At 47.4% G+C, this 25,630-nt stretch overlaps 1 protein-coding gene across 1 annotated transcript in view; it reads left to right on the top strand.

The window, feature by feature from the left end:
* ADGRD1 (adhesion G protein-coupled receptor D1) overlaps positions 1-25,630 on the top strand; it is a 113,809-nt gene that overhangs the window by 49,111 nt on the left and 39,068 nt on the right. Inside the window, exons 15-16 of the mRNA XM_083873815.1 lie at positions 14,447-14,520; positions 16,061-16,184. Of these exons, the coding sequence (XP_083729941.1) occupies positions 14,447-14,520; positions 16,061-16,184 (198 nt within the window). The remainder of the gene's footprint in view (positions 1-14,446; positions 14,521-16,060; positions 16,185-25,630) is intronic.

The following is a 25,630-nucleotide window of genomic DNA, read 5'->3' as shown; positions in this document are numbered from 1 at the left end:
TAACTTGGGGCAAACTGTTTAAATGCAGTTGGGCCAGTTGGATCAGATACAGAGAAGTGAATTATCTCAAGAGGGAAATTGTCAATAATAATTCACTTTGCCCATATGTGTGATGGACACAATGATCTTTCAGCTTTTATTTTTTGTTCTTTACCATTCTGTCCTCTTGAGCTGCTTGTCCTTTCAGGGCTGAAACTGTGTGTGCTCAGGGCTTGGCAGGCTGGCACAGCACACAGACTTGGCACGGAGGTTTTTGGATATATTGCTGCACTGCTGCTTGGGATTAATTGGCAGATAATTTATGGTGTTGTTTCTGAGAAGTCTTCCTTCTCCAATGCACGTATTTTAAAAACCCAAACAGTTTCCCATCCCCACCTTCCCAGTGAGATCTGAGCAGGGCAGGTCTGGCCCAGCACTGGCCGAGTTCCCACTGAGTGCTCAAGGTGCAGGACCTGCCTCTGTCTGCTTTGGTGTTGTTTCTGCAGTAAAAGAAAGTGAAATTAACTGCAAACAACTCGGGCAGATCACAGAGCTGCTGCTTCCCATATGCCACAAGTGTTTTACTGTTTGGTCTGTGTCCATTTCTCAGCATATTTGGATCAGAAATTCATTATTCAGCTTGCTAGTGGGATCTTGGGGGAAGAAACCATTACACAAAATAAATCACAGAGTTGTATCTAAAATTGTTCTCATAATGATTCCATGATTTCAGCTGGAGCTCTTTACACATGCAGTGTCAGGGAAATGAGGAGCAGGCTCAGCCTTGCTCAGGTGCCTGGGCTTGGTTCCTGTGACTCATAGAGGAATTCATGTTCTGCTTTATTATTATTTATTGGAACTTTGGTCTCGGAGAAACTTCAGGGGAAAATTTATTCTCTTTTCAAGTCACTGTCTCCACAGAAAGAGACTGAGAGTGGAAAAGCCACTGTGATCCTTATGGTTTCTGCTGGAGAAATTGCTCTTCTTTCTCTTTTTCCTTCCATTCCTTACCCAGATAAAGAACCTGGGGGTTTTATTGCAGCGCCCCTGAGCCCTCTGGAGGAATTTCCCCCTCTGGAGCCCTGGGCTGGGCTCTGGAACCCCTGGGAAATCCTCTGTGAATCCCTGGGCTCCTGATCCTGCTCCTGCTCTGTCACTGACACTGAGCAGCTCTCAGGAAAGGCTCAGGGCGCAGGTGAGCAGGATAAAATGGTTTGTTTGCTTTAACTCAGATTTTCTCAGAGTCCTGAGAAACCACTGGGCTGGGGTGGAACCTCTCTCCAGTGCAGAGGTTTACAATAGTTGTTATTTTAGTCCTCTTCCCTCCAGGCAGGAGCAGTGCCCAGTTTCTGTGCTGAGTGTGCAGTGGCTCAGCTCAGGGCAGATGCTCCAAATATTCTCCAGCAAACTGGAAATTCCTCCTCACAGAAAAGCAGATTGTGCTTGTGGGAAGGGGATACAGCTGGATCCCACAGTGGAGATTAAGGAGTGGGAAGGGCCCTTGCTCACAGCAGCTGCTTTTCTTTCAGCTTTCCTTACACGAGCTGCTCCTGTGAACACAGAAATTCACATTTGTGAGCACTGGGGTGATCTGTACCTGAGTCAATCCAAACCAAAATGCTGGAAAATGGTGTATGGAAAAAACCCAAATGTAGCTTTGTGGAGGACCCCACCTTTGTGCTCTAAAGGATTCTGGTGCTGAAAAGCCCTTGCTGGCAGCCCCTTCCAGTAATGATATCTGAGGGAGTCTGAAGTCTCTGAGGGTGTTAATGAGGAATTTTGCTGGCTCTGTAATTGAGACAATGTTCCAAAACTCTCTTAAATCCAGGGAAAGCCTGGCTGGCCTGGGTGGGTTTGTGATCAGGCCATGAGCTCTGTGATGAGGTTCACAGGCAGGTTCAGCTGACACAGACACAGGATCGTGTTCCAGCTCAGCCCCAGTCCCTGCTGCACCCACCCTGGAGCTCCTCTCAGCTCCAGGGCAGCACAAAGAGAATAAAGATTATGGCAGAAGTCATCATGAGCTGCCTCAGTGAGCAAATTGTCAATAGCTGCTTCTCTGGGTAAGAGACAATAAAGGTGAGATGTCCCTGGAATGTCCTGACTCACCTGGGACACCAGGTGTGGCCTTTGGGTTTTGTTCCTCCTGCTCTGCTGGGGCTGAACATGGAAAGAACTGGGAGATTTTGCCAAGGCAAACCATGGTGAGAGAAGCAGGAGCAAAAGCCCAGAAGAAGTTGGGTTGGATCAATATTTAGCTGGTGGGAAATCAGCAGAAATGAAGCATTAGTGTGTAAAAAAGAAATAAGAGCCCTGACTGTGCTAGTGAAGCCCTGGTGGAAGGGCTTGGAGGATTCCCTGAGCTGCTCTTTGCCCTCCCCTGTGGCACTGGGTGTGTCTGACCTAAAATACACCCAACCTGTGCTGGGCAGCTCCAGAGGGGAGCACAGCACGGGCTGAGGAGGGAAAATTCTCTGGGTCAATAATGTTTCAGACAGGATTTTGTTACTTTTGAAAGTTTTATTTCCTTTCATTCCCTGTAATTCTCTCTGTAGTTCTCTGAGACAGGTGAGAGTTCCTGGTGTGTGTGGCTGAGCCCAAGAGGGAGAAAGGGAGAAAGGAGAAAGGACTGTGCTTTCTTTTCTCTCTTCCCGCTCCCTGTCCCCTTCCTCAGGCTCTTCTGCTTTTCGATTCTGTGCAGCAGGAGGAGCCCATAATGAAAGGCTGGCCATAAACCAGAAGATTGCTTTTAAATTATATTTGTTTTTCTTTGTGTTGATGCTCAGGGCTGTTTCACTCTGGTGCTCTAAACTTGTGATTTATGAGTGGGCACAGCCTGGGCTGTTCCCCAGAGTGATCTGATCCCCAGCAGGTGAGTGCAGCTCTCTGGAGTGTTTGTGTGATGCCCCAGGGATGCAGCAAAGTCTTTGGGTGCAGGGCAGTCCCAGGACCCCAGTGATGGTAATTTTCTGTGCTGAATCCAAACACATCCCTGGGGAAAGGGGTTTTCCCCTTTCTCCAATTCTAGAAATACTCGATTTTGAATCAGTTACCACAAGGGTTTGTGGAAGAGCCTCTCTCATGTGTAAGAAATGATCTGGCATTTTTTAATGGGCCACCTTTAGTGTCCCTCTGAATAGGCAGTGGGGGGTATGAGCACAGGGCAGATGTGCACAGCATGTGCCATTTTTGGTTATGAGGGTGCTAAAAAGGTTCTTGAGTTGTAAGTCATGGCTGGAAGGAATCTCTTGACTTATTTGGATTGTGTATCACTCCGTGACAGGTTCGCCATCATCACTTTATTAAAAAATACATTTATTTTCTAGGCTGTCAGCCACTTATTATTTATGAAGAGGTCTTAATTGGAAGTGCTGTCCCATTGGAAATATTCCCATGAACACTAGCAAGATTGTTTCCAAAAATAACATGTTTAGCAAAAGAAGGAAATCTTCATACTCTGTAGCATAAAACACCCAGAATTCCACACCCCGAGTGCTGGGAGACTCTGTGCTCCTAAAAATGGACTGGCCTGCTTTTAATAACTCCTGATCCCAGCAGGATTGTGCTGCACCCTCTGGGGTCACAGGGAGTTTCCTGTGGGTTCTCTGAGCCCTGGAAAGCTCCTGGCACACAGAGTTTGCTGAGGGCTCTGGGTTTGGGGTTTGTAACTTTTCTGATGGGCTGCAGAGTCATCGCAGTAAATTAAATTGTGCACTCAGCCATTTCTGTCTACATGGGATTGTGGTTTTATGAGATCTAAAAGCAGTTCCACTACTTGTGTAATGTATTTTTCTTCAAGAAGAAGCAGGACAAGAAAAGACACCAACAGATTTCCAGGGTGGGTGTGTCCCAGGGGCTCACAGGGATGTCACACTCAGGGACATTGTGGAACTACTGGCACTCCATCCTGACAAGAGGATGCTAAAAAGTGCAGAGTGCCCTGAAGGGACATTTCCCTGGAGTGCAGGAAGGGGAAAGGGAAGGAGCCTGGCAGTGCTGCCTTTAAAGGGACAGATAATTTCTCATTCTTTGCCCATTTAAAATGACTGCACTAACTAATAGGCGAGTCTGGAGACTTTGCAGAGCTCTGATGAGCAGCTGCATTCCTCAGACCATTAGATCAGTTTCCAGAGGGACCTGCTGCTGATTTCAGGAATCTTGGAAAAACTGAGCTGCAGGCCAGCAGGGCTGGGGGCTGAGTAACTCTGGAGAAATTCACATTTGATGGCAGCAGATGCTTCATGTGGCTTCTGTGACCTGCCTGGATGGACCAGCCCACAGCAGGTCCTCTATTCCTGGGAGAGTTTGGGGTTTGCTCCCATCCCTGTGCTCCCTTTTGGAGAGGTTTGGGGGTTTGCTCCCATCCCTGTGCTCCCTGTGCTCCCTTCTGGAGAGGTTTGGGGTTTTTCCCCCATCCCTGCCCTCCCTGTGGCACGGTGGGGCTGCTGTGCCCACCTGCACCTCCTTTGGGGAATGTCTGTGCAAACCCTCAGCTGGGGACAACCTGATGTTGTTTGCAACATGACAAAAGACTGAAAGGTTGAATAAACTCCTACTTTAAAACTTGCATCCTGGTTATCCCAGGGAAAAAAAAAAAAAACAACAAACACCCTATGCTGAAAATTGCTGAAAATTGCAGGCTGCAGCTCCTCAGGAGTGCTGCATTTCTTGCACTGCTGCAAACAGCCCTGCCATGGCCTTGCTGTGGCTCTGCCATCCCAGGGGTGCTGCCCCTCTGCAGCTTGGGGAGGCTCTGGCTGTGTGAGATGTGCTGAGCAGTGGGGTCCTGGCTGTGTGAGATGTGCTGAGCCCTGCAGAGGGGTCCTGGCTGTGTGAGATGTGCTGAGCTCTGCAGAGGGGTCCTGGCTGTGTGAGATGTGCTGAGCCCTGCAGAGGGGTCCTGGCTGTGTGAGATGTGCTGAGCCCTGCAGAGGGGTCCTGGCTGTGTGAGATGTGCTGAGCAGTGGGGTCCTGGCTGCACCAACAGCCCCATCTCTGTCTGTGCTCTGCCCGGGGATCTGCCCACAGCTCCACTGACTCCCATTTTCTCATCTGAAAACCCACTCCACGGCTCGGTGTCGCCCTGCTGGGCTTTGGAGCTAGAGTTAATGCACCAGCCCTAATTCCAAGCCGGTTCTCCATTCTCTGGATGTGGTTGATGCACACATCAAACAGCTCTGGCAGCCTGACGCTTCCTGTGAATGAAAAATGACACGGAATAGTGGTGTGGATTTCATCCCCATTCATGCAACCCGCTAAAGGACAACTCATGTTTGGCAAATCCGCAGGAATGGGAGAAAAGATTCAAATTGGAGAGAAAAAATGTGAATGTTCTCAAGAGAGGGTTTTTTCCCACAACGAAAAGAATAAAAAAAAAATCAGTAATGGAAACTCATCAACTTAATCCTTGAAACATTTGGTGAGGAGAGTGCAGTATCTTAACGAGGTGCTGAGATCCAGGCAAAGCCCTGGCGAGGGTGTGTAACATCCCTGGGCTCATGGGGCATTGCAGGGCAGTTCTGATCTCCGGGAGGGTTAACTCCAGGCCCGGCTGGTGCGGGGTCTGCACAGACCGGCCCCTCAGCCCGAGCCGCGAATCATTGTTGTATTTATTTATTGACTGGGCTCAGGACAGCAGCTGTGACTCACTAAAGCCATAGAAAACTTTGGGGCAATTTTCTGTGTGGATCATTCTCACTCTGTGGCCGCTGGGACTGGAGCAGTGAGGCAGGGGGTGTGTCTGCACCCCGAGCCCCGGGAGGTGCCCCAGGGCGGGCTGTGAGCACGGGATGGCCCGGGATGGCCCGGGCTCTGTCCGGTCTCTTGTCCCGGCCTCTTGTCCCGGTCTCCCCCGGGCTGTCCCGGTCTCCCCCGGGCTGTCCCGGTCTCTTGTCCCGGCCTCTTGTCCCGGTCTCCCCCGGGCTGTCCCGGTCTCCCCCGGGCTGTCCCGGTCTCCCCCGGGCTGTCCCGGTCTCTCCCGGGCTGTCCCGGCCCCGCCGTCCCCGGGGCCGCCCTTTATTGAGACCTCGCCCGGTAAATCCCGGGACAAGGGACGTGACCCGAAACCAGGGACGGGAAAGAACCTGTGCAGAGTCACCCGGGCAAAGCGAGCTGGGGAATAAAACCCACTGTCCTGGGTTTGGTTGCACAAAATAAACATTCCCTTATCTCACCGGGGGAGCCCGAGTATCTTGTCCTTAAGCACGAGTTTTTTGTAACATTTTCCATTCTGGTTACAGCAGCCGTATCGGGAGGGCTGAGCGCTGGCTGAGCCCTGCGGTGAGCTGCGGCACGGCCCAGGAGTGTTTGCTGTGCCCGGGCATTATTCACACCCCAGCGCTCCCCGGGGACTGGGGGGCCGGGGAGGATAAATGACCATCAGCAGCCGGGCAGGGGATGGCAGGCCCGAAAGGGTCGGTACAGAACAAAGGCTGCACGGATAATTCACAAATCACTCGGGGCGCCGCCTTTCAGAGGCAGCTTTGGCATAGCCGGGGTTTAACGCCGATGGAAAATGCCAACGTATAAATCCAGTGCTGAGAGAAATAGACTAACAACAAGCGCACCGAGGGGTAAATATTTCTGCCATTAAGCCTCGTGCTCCGTTTCTGACGTGAACGATTAAAGCTCCTCCTAAAGCTGCCATTAAATCATGTCTTCAAAAGTCCCTTTAAAACATGGTCCTTTCTTTGGAAGGGAATTACTCTGCAGATGGATGAGGACAAACCAACTGAACATCTCACAAAAACTTGGCTTTTTCTGAAGTGTAAGTGCAGACCTGACCAAACTCGGCCTGAAGCTGGAACCAAGGGGGTTCCAACACCCAGAAGGGTTTTCCTTGTTTTCATTCAGAGCCCAGCCCAGCTCCTGTCGGGGTGTTTGTGTCACACACCACAGCCCCGTTCACTGCCTCCCACTGTGCATTCCCACAGAACAGCAGTTTTTGGTGCCCGTGCCTTGGATTCTCTGTCCCCTGGGTGCTCCTGCTGCTCTGCTGTCACCTCTGCTGCACCCAGGGGTGGGTGACACCCAGGGCTGGAGCCCTGCAGAGCCCCCTGCCCGGGCTGGGCTGCAGAGCGTCCCCTGAGCATCCCCAGAGCATCCCCTGAGCATCCCCAGAGCATCCTCTGAGCATCCCCTGAGTATCCCCAGAACATCCCCAGAGCATCCTCTGAGCATCCCCAGAGCATCCCCAGAGCATCCCCAGAGTATCCCCAGAGTATCCCCTGAGCATCCCCAGAGCACCCCCTGATAATCCCCTGAGCATCCCCTGAGCATCCCCAGAGTATCCCCAGAATATCCCCAGAGTATCCCCAGAGGTGAAGGACAGGGGATGGCAGCCTACATAAAGAAGATAAATCCACTATTCCCAAATACTCCATAAACACTTCATTATTCCTCTTATTATCATGCAGAGTAAGTGAAATTTTAATGTTTCACTGCTCCAGGCTGTCAGAGTCCTTGTGCTCTTCAAAGGGAAGGGCTGAGATTTGGTTCAGTCTTTGCTAAGGAAAATTAGGGCATCTTTGTGCTTTTAAAAAATCTGTTTAGAAAAGGTCGTTTGTACTGGTTCTTCACTTGGAAGCGTATCTTGGGACAACTACCATGTGCCTGTTGTGTGAAAAACTGCCTGAGAGGTCCCTAAAGCCTTCTCCACAATAAATATGAGCCAGTATGGATTGATGCTTCTTAATCATGACTTTCACTCTTGTAGGTAACAGATGTTTGCTAGCTCAGACTTCATTTCTGCCTTGGCAAAGAACTGTGTACAAAACCAATAAGGGCCACTGAGATTTGCCATTGCTGCTGGGTTTTAGCTTTGTGTTGTTTTGAATTCAGCCCAACTTGTTGCTGAGGCTCGTTATTTGCAGGTAGCAAAGCTCTGCTCTGTGGGGGTTCAGCTCCACCTGAGTTTGGAGAAACCTGGTTATTAAAATACAGCAGTGCAGGCTGGGCATTAACCTGGTTATCAAAATGCAGCAGTGCAGGCTGGGCATTAACCTGGTTATCAAAATGCAGCAGTGCAGGCTGGGGTGGGGTCCCTGCCCACCCCGGGGTGCTGTGGCTCCTGGGCAGTGCCAGCTCCTCTCCACCTGGGGCTGAGCTGCCCCAAATCTCTTGTTTTTTACCTTAATTCTCTGCCTCGGTGACATCAGGGCTGGGAACCACAACTGCAGCTGACATGCTGAGTGCCTCGAATGGTTCTTGCCTGATGCAAATGTTTCTCTCCTTAAAAAAATAAAAAAACGCCTTCAGGAGGAAAAGCCCAGGCACTGTTTTGGAAACTGGGAATTGTGGAAATAGTGCTTAATAGGAAAAGCATTTTTAAAACGGATTCTCCCCTGTGCATCCCTTGAAGGGTTCTGGTCTGTGCCTTCTGGGCCCTGTCATTATTTTTGGAGGGGCAGTGTCTGGGTGGAGGCTGTGCCCTGGGGCAGCCAAAGGCAGTGTGGAGGGTCCCCATTCCAAGGCTCTGCAGGAACAATTCACTCATAACACACAGGGAGGAAACTGGTGCTCACTGCTCTCCCTTTTGGACTGACTAGCTAAAACTCAGAGCCGAGGCTGCATCAGTGCCATGGCTGAGCTTTGCCCTCAGTCCATCCTTCAGTACAGGTTGAGTTGGCTCTGTACTGACAATTCTTCTCTTACAGAGGGATATAAGTGACTGTGAGGACACGTCAGAACTCTGTGACTGCTGTATTGCTAATTACATCCATGAGGCTGTTTCTCAAGACAGTATTTTCACCTCTTCATGCTTTGGAACAGAGCTGTGCTTTAAGGAACATGAAGAATGATTTCACGTAAGAATTAAGGCAGATTTTCACCCAGATCATCAGTTCAGTTCTGGGTTTGTTGGTGATTACATAAGGACAGGCTGCCATGCTGAGCTCTGCTTCTCACTCACTGGCATTTTAAATTTTTTAAACATCAAATATTTACTGATGTAACCCAGTTGCTTCCCAAATTGAATTTCAAAGGTCCTTATCCTGCAGTTTCTATTTGCACACATCCTCCATTCAAGGCAGCTCCATGCATCTCTAATGAAAATGAACCTGCTTCTTTCTGGAGCTATTTTTTAACCTTTATTACCCTGATTTACAATATTGTGGGGGTTATTAATCCAGCCTGCAGTCAGTGGCTGTTTGGCATGGGTTTAACTGCAGAGCTGCGTCCTGAGTGCTTCTGGCTTCCCAAACTGGAAGAGTTTTGGCTTTCAGCTCCTCATCACTGCCCAGGGTTCACCAATTCACACCAACACCCACCCCAGTCTGTTGGCAGTGCCATGACATTGTACCCAGGGTACCCCCAGCAGCCTCAGCTTCTCCAGGTGTGTGGAGCTCACCTGGGCTGTGGGCAGGGGGCCTCAATGGAGCAAGGTAAGGAGCTGGAGTGAGACAAGCCGCAGGGGACAGCTCCTGCAGCCCATCAGTGAGTGTGTGACACAGGCACAGCCCTCACTGACATCTGCAGGGACTCAGCTCTTGGCTTGGCTGCTGTTGCACCAAGCCCCTCGTTCAGTGCTGTAAAAGAGATGGGATCCTGTTAAGAGAATGGCATTTTTATTCAAATTGATGTGGATTCAGTAGCAGAAAAATAACAAGATCTTCTGATGCTGTACTATCTGAAAGCAGTAAATTAATTTGCTGTGTGCCATAATTGAAAAAGAAAGCACCAGGACAATTTCCTCATCCGTCCCTTCCTCCTTTTCTCTCTCTTATAGAAATGATATCTGCTAGAGCAGCCAAGATATTTTTCAGTCTGTTGCTCATGGGTCTTTTCATTCCTTTTTTGTTCTCACACTGCCTGCCCAGTACAGCAGCTGTTAAATAGACAACTCTGAGAACTGGGCAAGGATATTGGTGTAACATTTGATTAACACTATTTTTGCAGGAAATTGATATGTCAACTATTTTTAGCCTCAGGCAAAGGAATAATCAAACCCAATCCATGTGGCAATCTTCTCTGATTTCAGATGACTTTATAACCTCTGATATTTCACTCATTTTTAACTTTATATTGCTGTCTGTCAGTTTCCCCACTCTGTGTGATTTCATGCAATATTTTAACTGTATAATTGTCCCATTAGGAAATATATTCAGCAAACTTTCCTGTTGGCCCTGGAGCCCACAGTGTTGTGCTCGTTGCTCCAGAAAGTGTGTGTTGGCACAGCTCTGCTCACAACAATGAAACAACTGCAAGTCTGGCTTTTATCCAGAACACACTCTAATTCCCTATTCATAACCTAAATTCCTTTTTGTGCAATTTGCAATTTTTTTTTCATTACATATGCTAGTTACATCTTCGGGTGAATCAGTCAAATGGACTCTAAATTAAAATAGTTGGCTGATCTAAGCCCAAAATCTGTTGCAGTGCAGTTTTCTCACAGCTTGGAAGAAAACAGCCAATGCAGCCACCATGGAAATGGGTGATTATTCTTTCTGTCTGTCTCTTTCCAGGTAACTGAGTAGATGGATGTACCCTAAAGTTTTAATCTTCAAGGTAATTAGGAGAAATAGGTGGGAAGGAAAGTCTATAGACCACGTGTCCCTGAATAGGTCACACTAACAGTCAGGGTGTCACTGTGGGGACAGGAAATCCTTAAATTAGATGCATCATTTTAGTCTCTAATTTAATCCATACACCAGAATCAGAATTTGTTTTGAATAATCCACACCTAAGAATATGAACATGAGGCTGTGAGTGGCTCAAAAGGCACAAACATGCAGACAAGGGGCTTGTCCACTGCCTTTTCTTCATCTTCAGAATAATCCATGGTATCCTTGGGGATGGAGAAAGCCAGACTTAAACATCTCTGAATGAGACAAAATTCTGTATTTTGCAAACAGTGACAAGTGGACTCCAACTGAATAAATGGGGCAAATTGTCAGATGCTTTGGATGAGGAGAAGCCCAACACTGGGCTGAGTGTCAGTGACAGACCTGAGCCAAGGTTCATCCTTCCTCACACTGCAGACACAAGGTGCACACCCTCCACTGCTGGTGGCCACCTCTATGTGGCAAAATATTTGCTTTTTAAATCCAGGGGAGGAGAGCAGAGACAAGCTAATCTCAGAGAGGTTCACCCCACCCTCTGCTTGGCTCCTCTTCCTTGGCAAGTCTTCCCAGCAGCAGCTGCCTGCCTGTTTTTCTTCTGCAATTGTGTTCATGACATTTCCTGCAAGGAGGTTTTCCTGAAGGTTTCCAGCAGCCCTTTCAGCCCACACCCCCCTTTTCTGGCCTCCTCTTCCTCTCAGCATGGCCTGTGCCTGGTTCCCAGCAGGGGCTGTGCTCCCATCACACAGCCAGGCACATCCTCTCTGAAATTCCTCTGCATTTCTGGGGTTTGCTCTGGTCCGATTCACTGAGAGCAAGGGGTCTCTGTAAGGGGTGCTGGACAGCCCTGCTGTGAACACAGACAGACAGACAAACATGGAATTATTCAGGCTGGAAAAGCCCCTGAGGATGCTGAGCCCAGGGAGTCCTTCCTGAGGTCCAGGCTCCATCACACAGGCCCTGCCTTTGCCCTGTTCCTGCTGCTTTCCCCTTGCAGTGTAATTATTTTTTTTTTGGGAAGCTGCTTGCAGCCCTCTCCATGCAGAAGGAATGATGTGAAGGATGTGGATTAGGGATAGCACATATCCAGATCCTGGATTACTCAGTGTGCTGCTGCTTTCCCTCTCCTGAAACCTTCATAAACTGTCCTTTCACAGGCTTTTAATAAACACTCAAGTGACTTAATCTTTTAGCGTAAAAGCCTGCTTGTATTTTAAGCTTCCTGTTATCAATGTCATTAAATCAATATCCTCAGTTCTACAGGATCCAAAGCTGTCACACACAGTTTAACTTCAGAAGTGCAATATTGAGGTACAGTCAGTTCCTTTTTCATGGCTTAGAGAGTACTTTGAAGTGGAGCTGGTGAAGATCAGAGGGAGTTTATTCCTCTGGAGCCAGTTTCTTATGTGTTGGGGGCTTTCTCTCCTGATGACAGTTCTGCTGCAGAACTTCAGTGCAGCCTCAGGAGATGAGGATTTTGTGCAGTTGTCATAAATGGCACTGGAAAGCCTTGTGGAGCTTTTATTATCATGGCTGATGAACATGGGACAGGTTCTTTAAGAGAAATAAGGAGGCAAATTAGGATAGACCCTTCTTTTCCATTCTTTAATATATATATCTATTTTTCATTATTATTATTATTTACTTATTCTTTCTCCGAGTACACTCACAGCACTGGGCAGGTCAGAGCTGTATGGCCTCACTCAGTGTGGTTCATGGTCTGTCTAATGAGTGACATCTGTGTTTAGAGTTAAGATGGAGAAAAACAATGGTTTGTCCCTTGCCAGAGAAATTTAATTGAGGGTAAAACATACATCTGGGACTTATTTGTGTAAAAGATACACGACTGCAGTACCAAGTCTCCTTCCAGCCTGGCCCTGAGGTGCCCTTTCCATTGAGTGTATCAGAACCCAGATTTACAAATCAGAGCTGGCAGTTATTGTTCCACCTTTGCTGTCATTACAGGAGATTTCTCTCTCTCTCCTTTTCTATGGATTTTAGCCACTGTCTGTCACAGAGTGAAACAATTTATAATACAAGGCACCTGTAGATCCCTCCAATTGCTTCAGGAAAGCCGTGGAGATGATGGACATTGAGCACAGCTGGCACAGCTGGAACAGCCCTTGCTGCTGCTGGAACAGGATGGACCCTGCCAGCAAAGCTCCAAATTAAACAAGGTGGCCTGAGCAGGCTGGGGCTGCACCAGGGAGATGTTTCCTGAGGCTGAGGGATGTGGACTTGTCCCTTAGTCCGTCCCAGGGTGGCACAATGTGGCTGTGAGGTGTCAGTGTTTGCTTTGTTCCCTCCTGGGAAAGGGCTCCAGGGTGTCCTCAGAGCCAGGGGGAGGGACAGGGACAGTCCTGTTCCCCTCCTGACCTGCCCCATCACTGGGGAAGGGACAGTGACAGTCCTGCTCTCCCCTGACCTGCCCCATCACTGGGGAAGGGACAGGGACAGTCCTGCTCTCCCCTGACCTGCCCCATCACTGGGGAAGGGACAGGGACAGTCCTGCTCTCCCCTGACCTGCCCCATCACTGGGGAAGGGACAGGGACAGTCCTGCTCTCCCCTGACCTGCAGCATCATCTGCTCCTGTGGCAAAGGCTGGGGGGAACAGGGTAAGGCCAGGAACTGGGAATCTGGGCCAGGGATGTGCTCAGGCTGATAAGGAAATTCCATTTGTGGTGCAGAGCTGTGGGTTGAACAGTAAATGTCCTTATCTGCTGCCTGAGGTGTGTGGCAATGCAGGAAGAGCTGTGGAAGCCCTGGCTGGGCAGAAAATCTTGATTATCTCCAATGCTGGGTCATCTCCAATCTTGGTTATCTCCAGTCTTGGTTATCTCCAGCCAGGAGGAGCTGTGCTGCCTCGTGCCTGACACTCCTGCTTGGCCTTGGGCGAGAGGAGAGGGAAAATTGCATCAGGAACTTCTTGTCCTTGGTTGAGTTTCAGCAGGATGAGTTGGTGGGGATTTTTTCTTCATTCCCTAAAACAAGGAAAGCAAAACTTGATTATCTTTCCCCTTGACAGCAGAATTGTGTTGCAATAATCTGAGAGCTCTTAATTCACCAGTGATTTTTTTTAATGTTGAAGATTCTTGTAATTAAAATATTGCCATAAGGCAGGGTCCACATGATGTGGACTTTAGGGATTTATGTATTAGAAAAGGTTGAACAAACACTGGAAATTCTCTAGTTTGCATATTTTGTCTGTAACAAACTATTACTTCACTCCAATGTAATTTGAATAATTTTGTCATCAAGCTCAAAAGGGAGCGGGGAATGGGATCTCAGAGCTCCTTGAATGTAGGAGATTGAGTTAGTTGCTAAACCTGTTTATGGAAGATAGAAATTATGTCATTATAATGCTGAGGTGTGCTAAAATAAAATCTTGAATTATGACATTGCTCTTTCAGTTTGAATGTGTGTTTTAAAATAATTGCTGTTGTGGAAAGGAACTGTCTGGGAGTTGGTCACTGTAATGCACATTTCAGAATTATTAATCGTAAAACGTGACGTTTTTATTACTCAGTGAGAACAAACGATGAGCAAAATCCAAAGAAGCCAAAGATGTGCAGAAGAATGATGTCCCAATCCTGCAAAAATTAACACCCATATTTGTGCTTATGTACAATAACAATCCTGCTTTGCTATTTGCCTAAACAGGACACAGATTTCTCACTCAGAGTGGTGCGAGTTTAATCCCAGGGTGTAAAATTAGGGCTGAATACCAGTCTTTGTGTGTTTGGAGCTTGGGTTGGAGATATGAGGACTGAACAATTTTGCTGCCAGTTCTGGTGTGTTAATCTGTGATAAGTCTCTTGAAATCATTGTAGCAATGAGAATGTGAAGTTCTGAATAGTGGAATTTAGTCTTTTTTAAACATTCCTTCAGGGTTTCTATCTTTTTCTTGCAGACACCCAGACAATACAGCCAAGCACTAAACACAAGTAACAGAATTCATCTTTACTGTGCCTTTCTGGATTATAGGTATGTCCATAATTCCAAATTCTTTACCTTGGTTCTATTAAGTTACAGTCACTTGGTGATGCTGTGTATTATCTGTGTTCTACTTGCTTCCTTTCATTCATGGAAATAATTAAAAAATGGAACCACTGGTTATAAAAACACAATCTGATTGTTTCTTCTAACCACGAACAGGAGATTTGTTATTCCCAGCCCCTGGGCTGGGTGGGTGACTGGGAACTGAAACCATTTTGTAATCCAGTTTACAGACTGGTACCAGTGGGGCTGCTCTTGTCTCCTGCTGTGTCCACCTGGGCAGGTGCTGGGACATTTCCAGGTGCCAGAGCTCAGCACAGCCTTTGTTTGCCCTGGGTCTGTGTCTGTGTCCCAGCATCAAGTCACATCAGTGCTGCAGAGCTGGGAATTTTGGCCAGTGCCTGGAATGGATAAACATAATACCCTTAAAAGCAAATTAGAATTAAATGGAAATAAATATCACCTCAAAGAGCTATGGAAAAGCAGTAGCTTTTTATTTCTTTTTTTTTTAAGCACTGAATACATTTAATTTTTTTTTTCATTTGAAATACACTGCTCTTAATGAACTAATTGAGAAAGAATACAAATAGTGAATTTTTAATTTCATGGGGATTTGCAGGTTTTGAGCCATAGCAGTGTAAGCCTAATGGGGATGCTGATCCCTCCTGCACATCCTGCACTTGGGAAGGTCACAGGAATTGTTCCACTGGAGTTTTGTTTCACATGGGTTGCACTGCCCCAGCTGCTGGCAGTAACTCGTTGTTATGGTTACTCACAAATTAGAATAAATTAAAGCAGATTTTAATGAAGCAAATGAATCTGGTTGGGGCATTGTTCCTGTGCTGTTCTCCAGTGGGGCTGGGGCCCTGGGGGCTTTGGAAGGATACAAACTGAAATCTAAAATGTGTCCTCCAGCTGAGCTTCACTGGTGTCAGGATGGTTTCATTCCCTGGTGCGTGGTTGTTAATTTGGTTTCTGACCTACAGCAGACTCTCTCTGAGAACTCAAGGATGTCCTGAAGGGCAGCAGTATGAGGTGAGGTAATACCTGTCCTCAAAACAAGCTCTGGGAGGAGGACAGATCACTCATCACTCTGCAGGACTCAGGAAACATCAGCAGAAATCACCAGCTCCTGTCAGCCGGGGCTGGGTGACCTGTGGTGCCCATGAGGAGCCTGAGGCTTCTGTGCCCCCACCCCACTCCAGGGCTGGGAGAGCACTGGGAATTCTGGTTTCTCCTGGCTCCAAGAAAAGCAAAGTCACGAGGATCACTGCTAAAAAACTGCCCAAAAACAAGAAAAGTGCCTGAGGATCCTGCCCAGCCCCGAGCCCAGAGCTCACATCCTGCCCAGCCAGGCCCCCAGAGGAGCAGGAGCTGCCCCAGGGGTGGAGTGACAGCAGTGACAGGGATGGGACACTGCAGCCTGTGCCCAGCCAGCCTGAGTGCCCTGGACAGGATGGGTGTGCAGGGGGTGAGTGTGCAGAGCATGTGCTGACAGAGGTCACATCCTGGTTTTTGTGCTTTCCAGCAATGGAACTGGGGTTTGGTCTGACGAGGGCTGTGTGCGTGAGAGTGGGGACCTCAACTACTCCGTGTGCCTCTGCAACCACCTCACCAACTTTGCCATCCTGATGCAAGTGGTGCCTCTGAAGGTGAGACTCAGCAAAGCACGATCTGACTGTCTGATTTATCAGATTTATCTGTGTTAAAAACAAGGCATAAATACATCAGTTGCATCCTCACATCACGCAAGTGGCTGAAACTGGGCCCATTTATACCCAGCCTGGATTTATTTCTTGCTTCTGTCATGTTACTGAGAGAGTTTAATTAATTCCCCAGCCCTCTGTGTCAGTCTGACCACTTGAAGGTGGGGGCTGGCTTCCTCAGGTCATCGGGTTTTTATCTAACCATTATTATCTTTATTGCCTGTGAAGCACCTAATGACCCCAGCTGGTTTCCAAGTACAATTTTTCTAGGAATTCTCCAGGCTGATAATAAAATGCAGGTTTGCCTCAAGACCTCCCATCTTGTAAGACAGGAGTATCTTGGGAGAAATGTTCTATTATTAACCCTGTTTTAAAGAGCAGCATTCAGGGAATTACCCAGGATTAAACAGGACAGCCATTAATTAAAGGCCACTGAAAGATTGGTTGATTCTCCACGGGGGAATAGTTCTGAAAAGCCCAGCTTTCAACTAAACAGATTTAGGATTCTGATGATTAATGGGATGATGCCATAAGTTTTTGTATTATGCAAGGTCAGTAATGAGAGATCAAAGATATTTCATATAGAAATCTTTGGAATCAAGTTTTCCCTGAGGGGTCTGAAATGCATGACTAGGAAAGGCTGGGTGTGAATGGACCTTCCAGCTCCTCACAGTCCTTTAATGGTCCCATTTTCAGCTTTCCCTCTCCTTAAATTTTTGGTCTGATGCATTTACCCCCACCTGTGCAGAATGTTTTCCATAGCTCTGTTTGCCCCTTTATGATAAAAGGAAAATCTGATCCCAAATCTTTGTCCATATCCTTTAAATTGACCATTTAGGGTTATCTTGGGGTACCAATTTTTTTAAACTAGTGAAAAGAATCATCTTGATTGTGTAATTGGTGTGAAGGAAGAGTCAGGCAAAGACAGAATTCCTGGTGTTTCAGCTGTGCTCAGGTAAAATCCCCAGAACATTTGCTCAGTAAAGCCTCCTGAACCAACCTGACAATTGGAAACGTCTCTCAGGTGTCCTTGGAACCCTCTTCAGTAAATGTTAAAATGCTGTGGGTTTTGAGCACATATTTGTTCAGCATGTTCAGAAATTCATGAGCCAAGGTTCAAAGGGCCCGTTTAAATCACCCCCTGAACACCAGACTGTCAATGCTGTAAGAAACTGCTGCAATGATGTTAGACCTGATCTTGAACTTTTGTATATTTTAATCTTCTTTTTACAAATGAAGTGCACAGACCATGTGAGACAAGTAAAAGAGGGTGGGAGTGTGCAATTGCCCCCCTGTGAACAGTTCTGTTTACACAGCTATAATACATCCTTGGCCAAATAAATGATTTTTTTTGTATGAACACTGTTTTTTGACAGGGATGTTCCTTCCTAGACAGCAGGAACCCAACCCAGCACGGAGGGAGCTGCAGCCCAAAAGTGCCTCAAAGAAAACTGAGCAGCTCTCATTTGATTTTGAGCAGCTCTGCTCCCCCCAGCAGCCAGTGGGGCCCTCTGCTCCTGCCAGGAAACTCGCCAACCATCTGGCAGATTTTATCTTTATACTGATCCAACAAGTGCAGAGCGTGCCAGGCTATTTGTACCATCTGCCACGTAAATGTCATCTCAGCAAAAGGATGGGGGGCACCTGGGGACCAGGCAGGGCTCAAAAACCCTTTTGAAGGGAAATCATTTTCTCCCACAGAAAAGCAGAGCTTGAAATTTGGCTCCTCTTCCCTGAGACACCAATGCAGGACACAACTGAAATATTTATGTCTCTTAAATTGTTCTTTTTTCCTGTTTTCCCTCTTGCTGTCTTTTCCAACAGTGAGGGTATAAAAATGACTCCCATAAAATTCACATGTGGATGGACATTTCCAGCTAAGCAACAGTGTCATACAAGCTGTGCTAGAAATTGTTTGGGGCTTTGAACACATTTTCTGCATTTCTAAAGCTAGAAATGACTTTGGTTTTGGTCTTGTTTGTAGCCTGTTCACAATTCAGAAGAGACCATCAATCAATACAGTTCAAGCAGCTCAGCAATGGACTTGAAAGCAGACAAGTGTTTGATACAGGGAAAATATTTAAAACCACCTGATCTTGATGATGGAAGTGTAGAAATAACCCACAGCATTTTTAGGGAGCCCAAGATTTTGAAAAAGCTTGGCCATTTGTCTGTGAGCTTTTATTTACAAAAAGAAAGTCATCCCAAATTTATTTTCTTGGGGCAATATATGTGATTTTATTTTATTTTATTTTATTTTATTTTATTTTATTTTATTTTATTTTTCTCTGTTATAACTGAGTTTTGATAATGTGTGGCTGACTGAGAAAAAGGTGCATCAATCCATGTTTATAAAGGCTGTTTTGGAAAAATCCCAATATTGCGAAATGCTTTAAAAATATGGGGCATAGGTGTGCGATTTATCAGTTTGGAGCATTGTTTCCTAAATCTAATATTGCAGTTATTGATCAAACTCTGCACTTTGGGTGCAATAAAACAGCAGTCTGAAATCATAAGCTTTTTTCTTAAAATTTCCAGCCAGCTCCATACTCTGATAGGACAGTGAAATGGAAATAATGTGGCACCCTCCTACTTCTGCTCTTTTGTAATTTTAATATAATTACTTTTCTCAGCATGCTTTTCATTGCTGGGAACATAAAAAGAAAAATGCCTTAGTCCAGTAATTTTTCTTTTGCATTGCATATTTAAGAATTGGATGGGCATTGTGATTTTTCTGGTCCTTGTTTATTACCACTGACAGTTTGTGGAACTGAAAAATCTCCACAGACAGCCCAGACAGCCCTGAGCCAGCAGATGAACAAAGATAAATCAGCCTGGCTGTTTATTCCAGTGTTGCTTTGTAAACTTTCTTTTCTCTTTCTCACTGTCTCCCCTTCCCCATCCATTTATTGCAGTGCTGATGGTCCCTGTGGGGAGAACAACATCTCCCTGATGTGTTCACAGTGGGATTGTGCATCAGATTTCTTTTGTCCTGACTGTGCCCCTGCTCATCTCTCCTAAAAATGGAGCACTACCCTTGATGTTTAACTCAGAGCCATTGTCCTTTCCTTTGCCATTCCTGTGCCAGCACAGCTCTGTTGGTTTTGATGGGAGGAAAAAGGAGAATTTCTGGTTGTCCCTAATCCCACAGAATTACACAGAAGAAGCTGGACTGGTGCTGCAGGATACCAAACCCCTCAAATCCCTTAGGGAATTGTTTGGCAGTTACTGAATTTCACTCAGCTGAGGAGAACAAAAAATGACTTTTTATTTTGGAGAGGCACAAATATTTAAGAGTGCTGTAACTGTCAAAAGAACTCCTTTGTTTGAGAAGCAGGGTAGTCTATTTTAATCAGAATGCTCAACAAAAGAACATTGACTTTCTTTTCATGGTGGAAATGAAGCCCTGAACCACTTGGCAGCCAGTTCTGCTGACTAAAGGATTTCCCCACGCAGCAGAACAATGTTATGGACAGGGCACCTTTACCCATCACTTTTCTCTTTAAATTCAGTCACTCTGTACTTTGGTTTGGTCTGTCCTGCAGTGCCCTTTCTGCGTGTTTTCTGCACAAAGGTGGGCTGGGGGAGGCTCAGAGGTACCCAGCACAATCCTCACTCAGTCCCAGCCCTGAGCCCAAATGGGCCTGTTGGAACCAAACCCAAACCTGGATCCAGACACCTTCATTTTTATTGGGTTTTCCGGGGAGATGAATATTAATTACCCTCAGAAGCCCTGAAAGGTCTCAGAGTCTGGCAGGAGAGCTGCATTTCTGCCCCTCAGAGCCTGCAGGGGCTTATCCTGCTCATGGTGCTGTGCCATGGGCTCAGGGCTGGCTGTCACAGGGACTGATCCTGTTCATGGGCTCAGTTCTGGCTGTCTCTGCACAGGGGATGGCTCAGGGCTGTCCCTGCACAGGGGATGGCTCAGGGCTGTCCCTGCACAGGGGATGGCTCAGGGGATGTCACTGCACAGGGGATGGCTCAGGGGATGTCACTGCACAGGGGATGGCTCAGGAGATGTCACTGCACAGGGGATGGCTCAGGGCTGGCTATCCCTGCACAGGGGATGGCTCAGGGCTGTCACTGCACAGGGGATGGCTCAGAGGATGTCACTGCACAGGGGATGGCTCAGGGCTGTCCCTGCACAGGGGATGGCTCAGGGCTGTCCCTGCACGGGGGATGGCTCAGGGCTGTCATTGCACAGGGGATGGCTCAGAGGATGTCACTGCACAGGGGATGGCTCAGGAGATGTCACTGCACAGGGGATGGCTCAGGGCTGTCCCTGCACAGGGGATGGCTCAGGGCTGTCACTGCACAGGGGATGGCTCAGGGGCTGTCCCTGCACAGGGGATGGCTCAGGGCTGTCCCTGCACAGGGGATGGCTCAGGGCTGTCACTGCAGGAGGATGGGCTCAGGGCTGTCACTGCACAGGGGATGGCTCAGGGCTGTCCCTGCACAGGGGATGGCTCAGGGCTGTCACTGCAGGAGGATGGGCTCAGGGCTGGCTGTCCCTGCAGGAGGACGAGGCTGCTCCTGCTGGTGCAGGAGGGGCAGGGCAGAGGCCCCAGCCCCGGGTGTCAGGGCAGAGCAGCTCTGGAGTCTCACAGGGATGGACAATCTGCTGTAAATGCAGCATTCACCATTCCCCGAGACACTGCAAACCTTGGCTGGAAGGCAGAGAACACACCCTGCTCTGTGCTGCACCATCAGACTCCAGAAGAACATGAACATTTCTGCTTTTCTGGTCCCCAAACTTTATTGTACTCTGATACCACTTCACAACTTGAGTCCTTCCTCCCTGCAGTGCTTCCTTCCAGCTGTACTGAGAACCTGCTGTTTGGGATTTGTAATGAGCAGAATCCCTACTGATGGATGACACGGGGCCCAGAAACATTTTAAAAAATGATGTGGGCATTTAAAAACACTAATTAATATCTTGGCAGAGATATTTGGAAAAGTCTGTATTTTTCATGTCACAGTGAAAAGTTTTAAATAAGTGACACCAGGGTGGGCTGGCTGGAGGGAAATGTGCCTTTAGTCCTGACAAGCCCCAGTGCAGCACTTTATTGCCCATTGCTCAGAGCTGGGGAGTTCACAGAGAAGGGGAATTCAAAACCAATTCTGCTGGAAATGGCTGATAAAGATGATTGCATTGTGCAGCCTGACTCTCAGAGGCCTTTTTTTCTTTAAATTCAGTGTCTGATGCATTGTGGCTTGAGAAAAGAAGTTTTGCATCAAATGAGGCTTTTCTGTGGGCAGTGATTGTCCAGTGCCACTCAGCACAGCCCCTCCAAAATCCATCCTGTGGTCTCAGGGAGCAGATTGAGCCTCCTGAAGTCATCACAGATGTTAACTTTAAAAAAAATGGAATGTTATGTACCTAACAAAGTGCTTGGCAAGTTGAAGGAAAACAGAGATTTGTACTGTTGTTATTATCATTTAATATATAAATAAAGGCCTCTCTGGACTGAAATTGAATTTCAGCAGCCTTTCTGGAGGCAATTAAAGCCATTAGCTCCATCAGCCAGGGCCAGCGTTTTAATGTCTCTGAGACACTCCGGCTGCCAAAGTTAATTATTCATCCTTCTCCTAATTGGATTCAGATTACATTTTAAAGGTACAACTTCAGTAGATTTGGCTGAGCCTTAATTGCTCCCCCCTCGGTCCCTGCCCCTCCCTCCCCCAGGAATGTCCCACGGGAGGATGTTGAGGCTTGGCAGGGGGTTGGAGGGTGGATTTCAGGGCTGGGATTTCAGCCCCTGGCAGATCAATAAATGGGAAAAACCATCCCTCACTGCAAGGAACTTCATGGTGGGAATGTTCCTGGGAGATGGAAAGTGACCAAAAGGGACATGAAAATCTCCCTCACTCTGATGTTTGGACTTGGGGCAGGGTGCAATTGTCATGGCCTTTCCCCCAGTGATTTCATGAATTGTACCCACTCCATGGGCACATGGATCCCACTCCAGGCTGCACCAGTGGGTGACACTGAGATACAAATCAGGTGTGACACTGGCCTCAGCCTGCAGGACTCATTTTTTCAGGCTGTAAAACCTTTTTGGTTCAAGAACTTGCCCTTTTCTGGGAGATGAATTGTTTTTCAGAAAGGAGAATTCAAAAGTGGTTTAGACAGTGAAATTACTGCTTTTGGTGTCTAAATAGTGAAGCTGTGACTTGGCACAGGGACAGACCCTTTCAGGATCAGCTGTGACAAGCTCAGCCCTTTGTCTGACGTGTCTCTAAAAGCAGAGATAGAGGATGTTTGGCTCTATGTGAAGGAGAAAATTTTAGGTTAGAACTTCCCCTAGAAGTGCCTTCCTTTGGAGAAAGCCAGAAGTGGACTCTGCCAAGCAGGAGAGGTGCAGCCCATGGCCTGAGAGGGGAATAATTTGGAGAAGGACAGGACAGGAGGGAAATGGCCCATGGAAAGAGGAGCCCTGAGCAGAGAGCCCAGGCAGGTGCTCAGAGCTCACCAGGGCTCTGTGAGGTCACTCATTAACTTCACATAAATAAGGAGGTTTTTTCTCCCAGACACAAACAGTTTTTCTTGCAGAGCCTTCTGAATAAGCCTTTCAGCCTGGGTGACCTTTCCCAGCCACTCCAGAGACGAAAAGTGCCATCTCATTATAATAATATATTTTCATCTTCCCTGCAGTTATTTATAAACACAGGGGTTAGATATCACTCTTTCGTTCTTTTTTTTTGCTCTGAACAGCATTAGAAATGACAAATACACACTTGGAGTCTGAACTGGTATCTTTCCAGGATTGTTTCTCAGGCCTGTGAGTTTCTCAAATAAAAGTGAAGCAATGCAGTAACTTCTTTTATTTGGGAGAACAAGGGCAGGACCTGGGCTGGGGTGCCCCAGAGGTGGATCTGCTCAAACCCCAGGGCCTGTTCAGGCTTTGGCAGCACTTGAGGCTGTCACAGTCTAAGCTAAAAGGGTGGGAGTTCTGTGTGAGGTGGGGATTTTAGAATTTACCTTGTCAAAGCTGAAAAGAAGGAACATCTGTCTCTGAGTGTGGGTGATTGCTGACACAACTGCATGAGCTCGTTTCCTGGCTTTTCAGAGGAAGAGAATGACCAGAGAAACCCAAGGAAGCCAAACGTTTTAGAAGAAAAGAATAATTTGATGTAGACTGGGACAAGTGTGAGAATCAGGCTCATGGGACTACATCACAGATTGCTCAATGTTTTACTTGGTACTTTTTAATGCTATTTTCTTCAATAATAGCATTACAGCTTGATTAGAGTTTTTGTGCTGACTACAAGAACATCCCAAATTACTGTTTTATATTCCACATCATGCAGGGAGTCTGTAAACTTTCAAAAAGATGAGCTGAGGTAAGGTAAAATCAGCCCTTATCAGAGCCTTGGAATTTATTGAAATCCTTCCTTAATTAATGAGGCTCAATGCTTTGACAGCCCAGGTACTTGTAACAAATTGCTCCTTGTTATCCCCAAGATGAGAGCACAGCCCATCCAGATGTGCTGTGACAGCTGGTTTGGGAGAGCTCTATGGAGATCTGATGTCTCTGAATACAGTTTATTTCCCTCCTTCACCACAGCCCTGAAAAATCATTCCCAGCCTCTCCCTGTGCTGGGTTCTCTCCCTTGCAATTCCCCTCCTGCTCCCAGCCCCTCGTGCCCCCTCCAGCCCCCTGCAGCCTCCCCTGGCCCTTGGGACAATCCAGGGCTGCCCACAGCTCTGTCCCCACACGGGGCAGGAGGAGAGGGGAACTGCAGTGGGGCTGCTTTGGGAAAAGCTGTTCCCACCGTGATGTGAGTCCTGATCCAGGAGCATCATTCCTAAAGCCTCATCACATTTTGGTTGTGCTCACCAGAGCAAGAGCAATCTCCAGCTCACAGGCACAGGGACCTGTATGTTATTTCAGGTTTCAGTGAATCTTCTACATTTTGTTACAGAAGAGATTTTTTTTCCCCCTTTTCCATTTCCAGGTAATAGAGGCTCACTTGTGAGAACTTGATTCACATTTTGTCTTGCCCTGCAGGGGTTTCTGGAGAAAGACTGAAATAAAACCCAGAGGGAAACTTTCTTAGAAACATGACATCAAAGAAATTAGAGAGAAAAGAATACCTGTGTGATCATCATCTTCTTTGGATTGCTATGGGAAAAACCCAAACAGTTTGATTTTTGGGGGATGGAACACCTTTCCCACATGGAAAGAGCTGGGTTTGTTCAGCCTGGAAAAGAGAAGGTTCAGGCTGACCTGACTGTGGCCTCCCAGTACCTGAAGGGAGCCTAGAAAATGGAGAGAAACTGTTTACAAGGGCTTGTAGTGACAGGAGAAGGGGAAATGGCTTCAAACTGAGGGAGGGAAGGTTTAGAGCAGACACTGGGAATAAATTCCTCCCTGGGAGGGTGTGAGGCCCTGGCACAGGGTGCCCAGAGCAGCTGGGGCTGCCCCTGGATTCCTGGCAGTGCCCAGGATGGACATTGGGGTTGGAGCACCTGGGACAGGGGGAGGTGTCCCTGGGACAGTGGGAGGTGTCCCTGCCATGGCAGGGGTGGCACTGGAGAGGCTTTGACCCTTCCAACCCAAACCATTCTGTGATTTTTGCCCATTTCCAGTAAGAGACCCCCATCCCCCTGAGATCTCTGCCAGTGCAAACACCACAGTATCCCACTGGAAATCTGAATATTCCCCGAGCAGGGAAACTCTCAAGGGAACATTTTCTGGCTGAAGGACTCTGGGAGTGAAAGGAGTGAAAGAAAGCCTTGACCTGCTGAGAAATACTGATTTCAGAGTGACTTTAAATGTGAAAAGCTTCCTCGGCTCCCTCCTCCTTGTGAGCCACCTGTAGCCAGGGAAAAGGGTGTCTGCTGGAGAAATCAGGAAATGAGGTCCAGGCATTTTGGACATGAATAGACCTGATGAGGAAATCACTTCTCAACTGCCCCATTTCCCACACGGATTATTCCTATTTCAGGAATATTCTGTGCAGAATGCCCATATGGGGGATGAGGAACGATAGGATCTCTTTTGTAGGAATTATCTGGAGCTTTTAAGCTGTTCCAGCACACAGAACTCTTTTGTTTCTGTAATTGATGCTGTCCAGTCAGGGAAAAGAAATGTGTCTTTGGCTGGAAAAAGAAAAAATACTCAAGAGCTGCATCATATTTCCTAGGAACAGTGACACCATAGCAACAGTTGTCTGTCAGTGCTGCTGCATCCCCTGATGGCTCCGGGGCTGCTGAGCAGCTCCTCTGCTGTAAATCACCCCTGAGCTGCTGCAGAGAATCACAGGCAAAATCGACATGCACAGCACATCTCCGTGTCTGTATTTATGTTTTCCCATAACCACATGGCACAGCGTTTCCCTCCTTTGAAAGGAATTTTAATGGGGAGTTTATTGGTGGAGCTGCTTCA

The sequence above is a fragment of the Zosterops lateralis genome (genome assembly GCF_965231275.1).
Source record: "Zosterops lateralis genome assembly, chromosome: 17".
Classification (NCBI taxonomy): Eukaryota; Metazoa; Chordata; class Aves; order Passeriformes; family Zosteropidae; genus Zosterops; species Zosterops lateralis.
The sequence above is the reverse complement of the archived record's forward strand: the minus strand, read 5'-3'. Positions and strand labels throughout refer to the sequence as shown.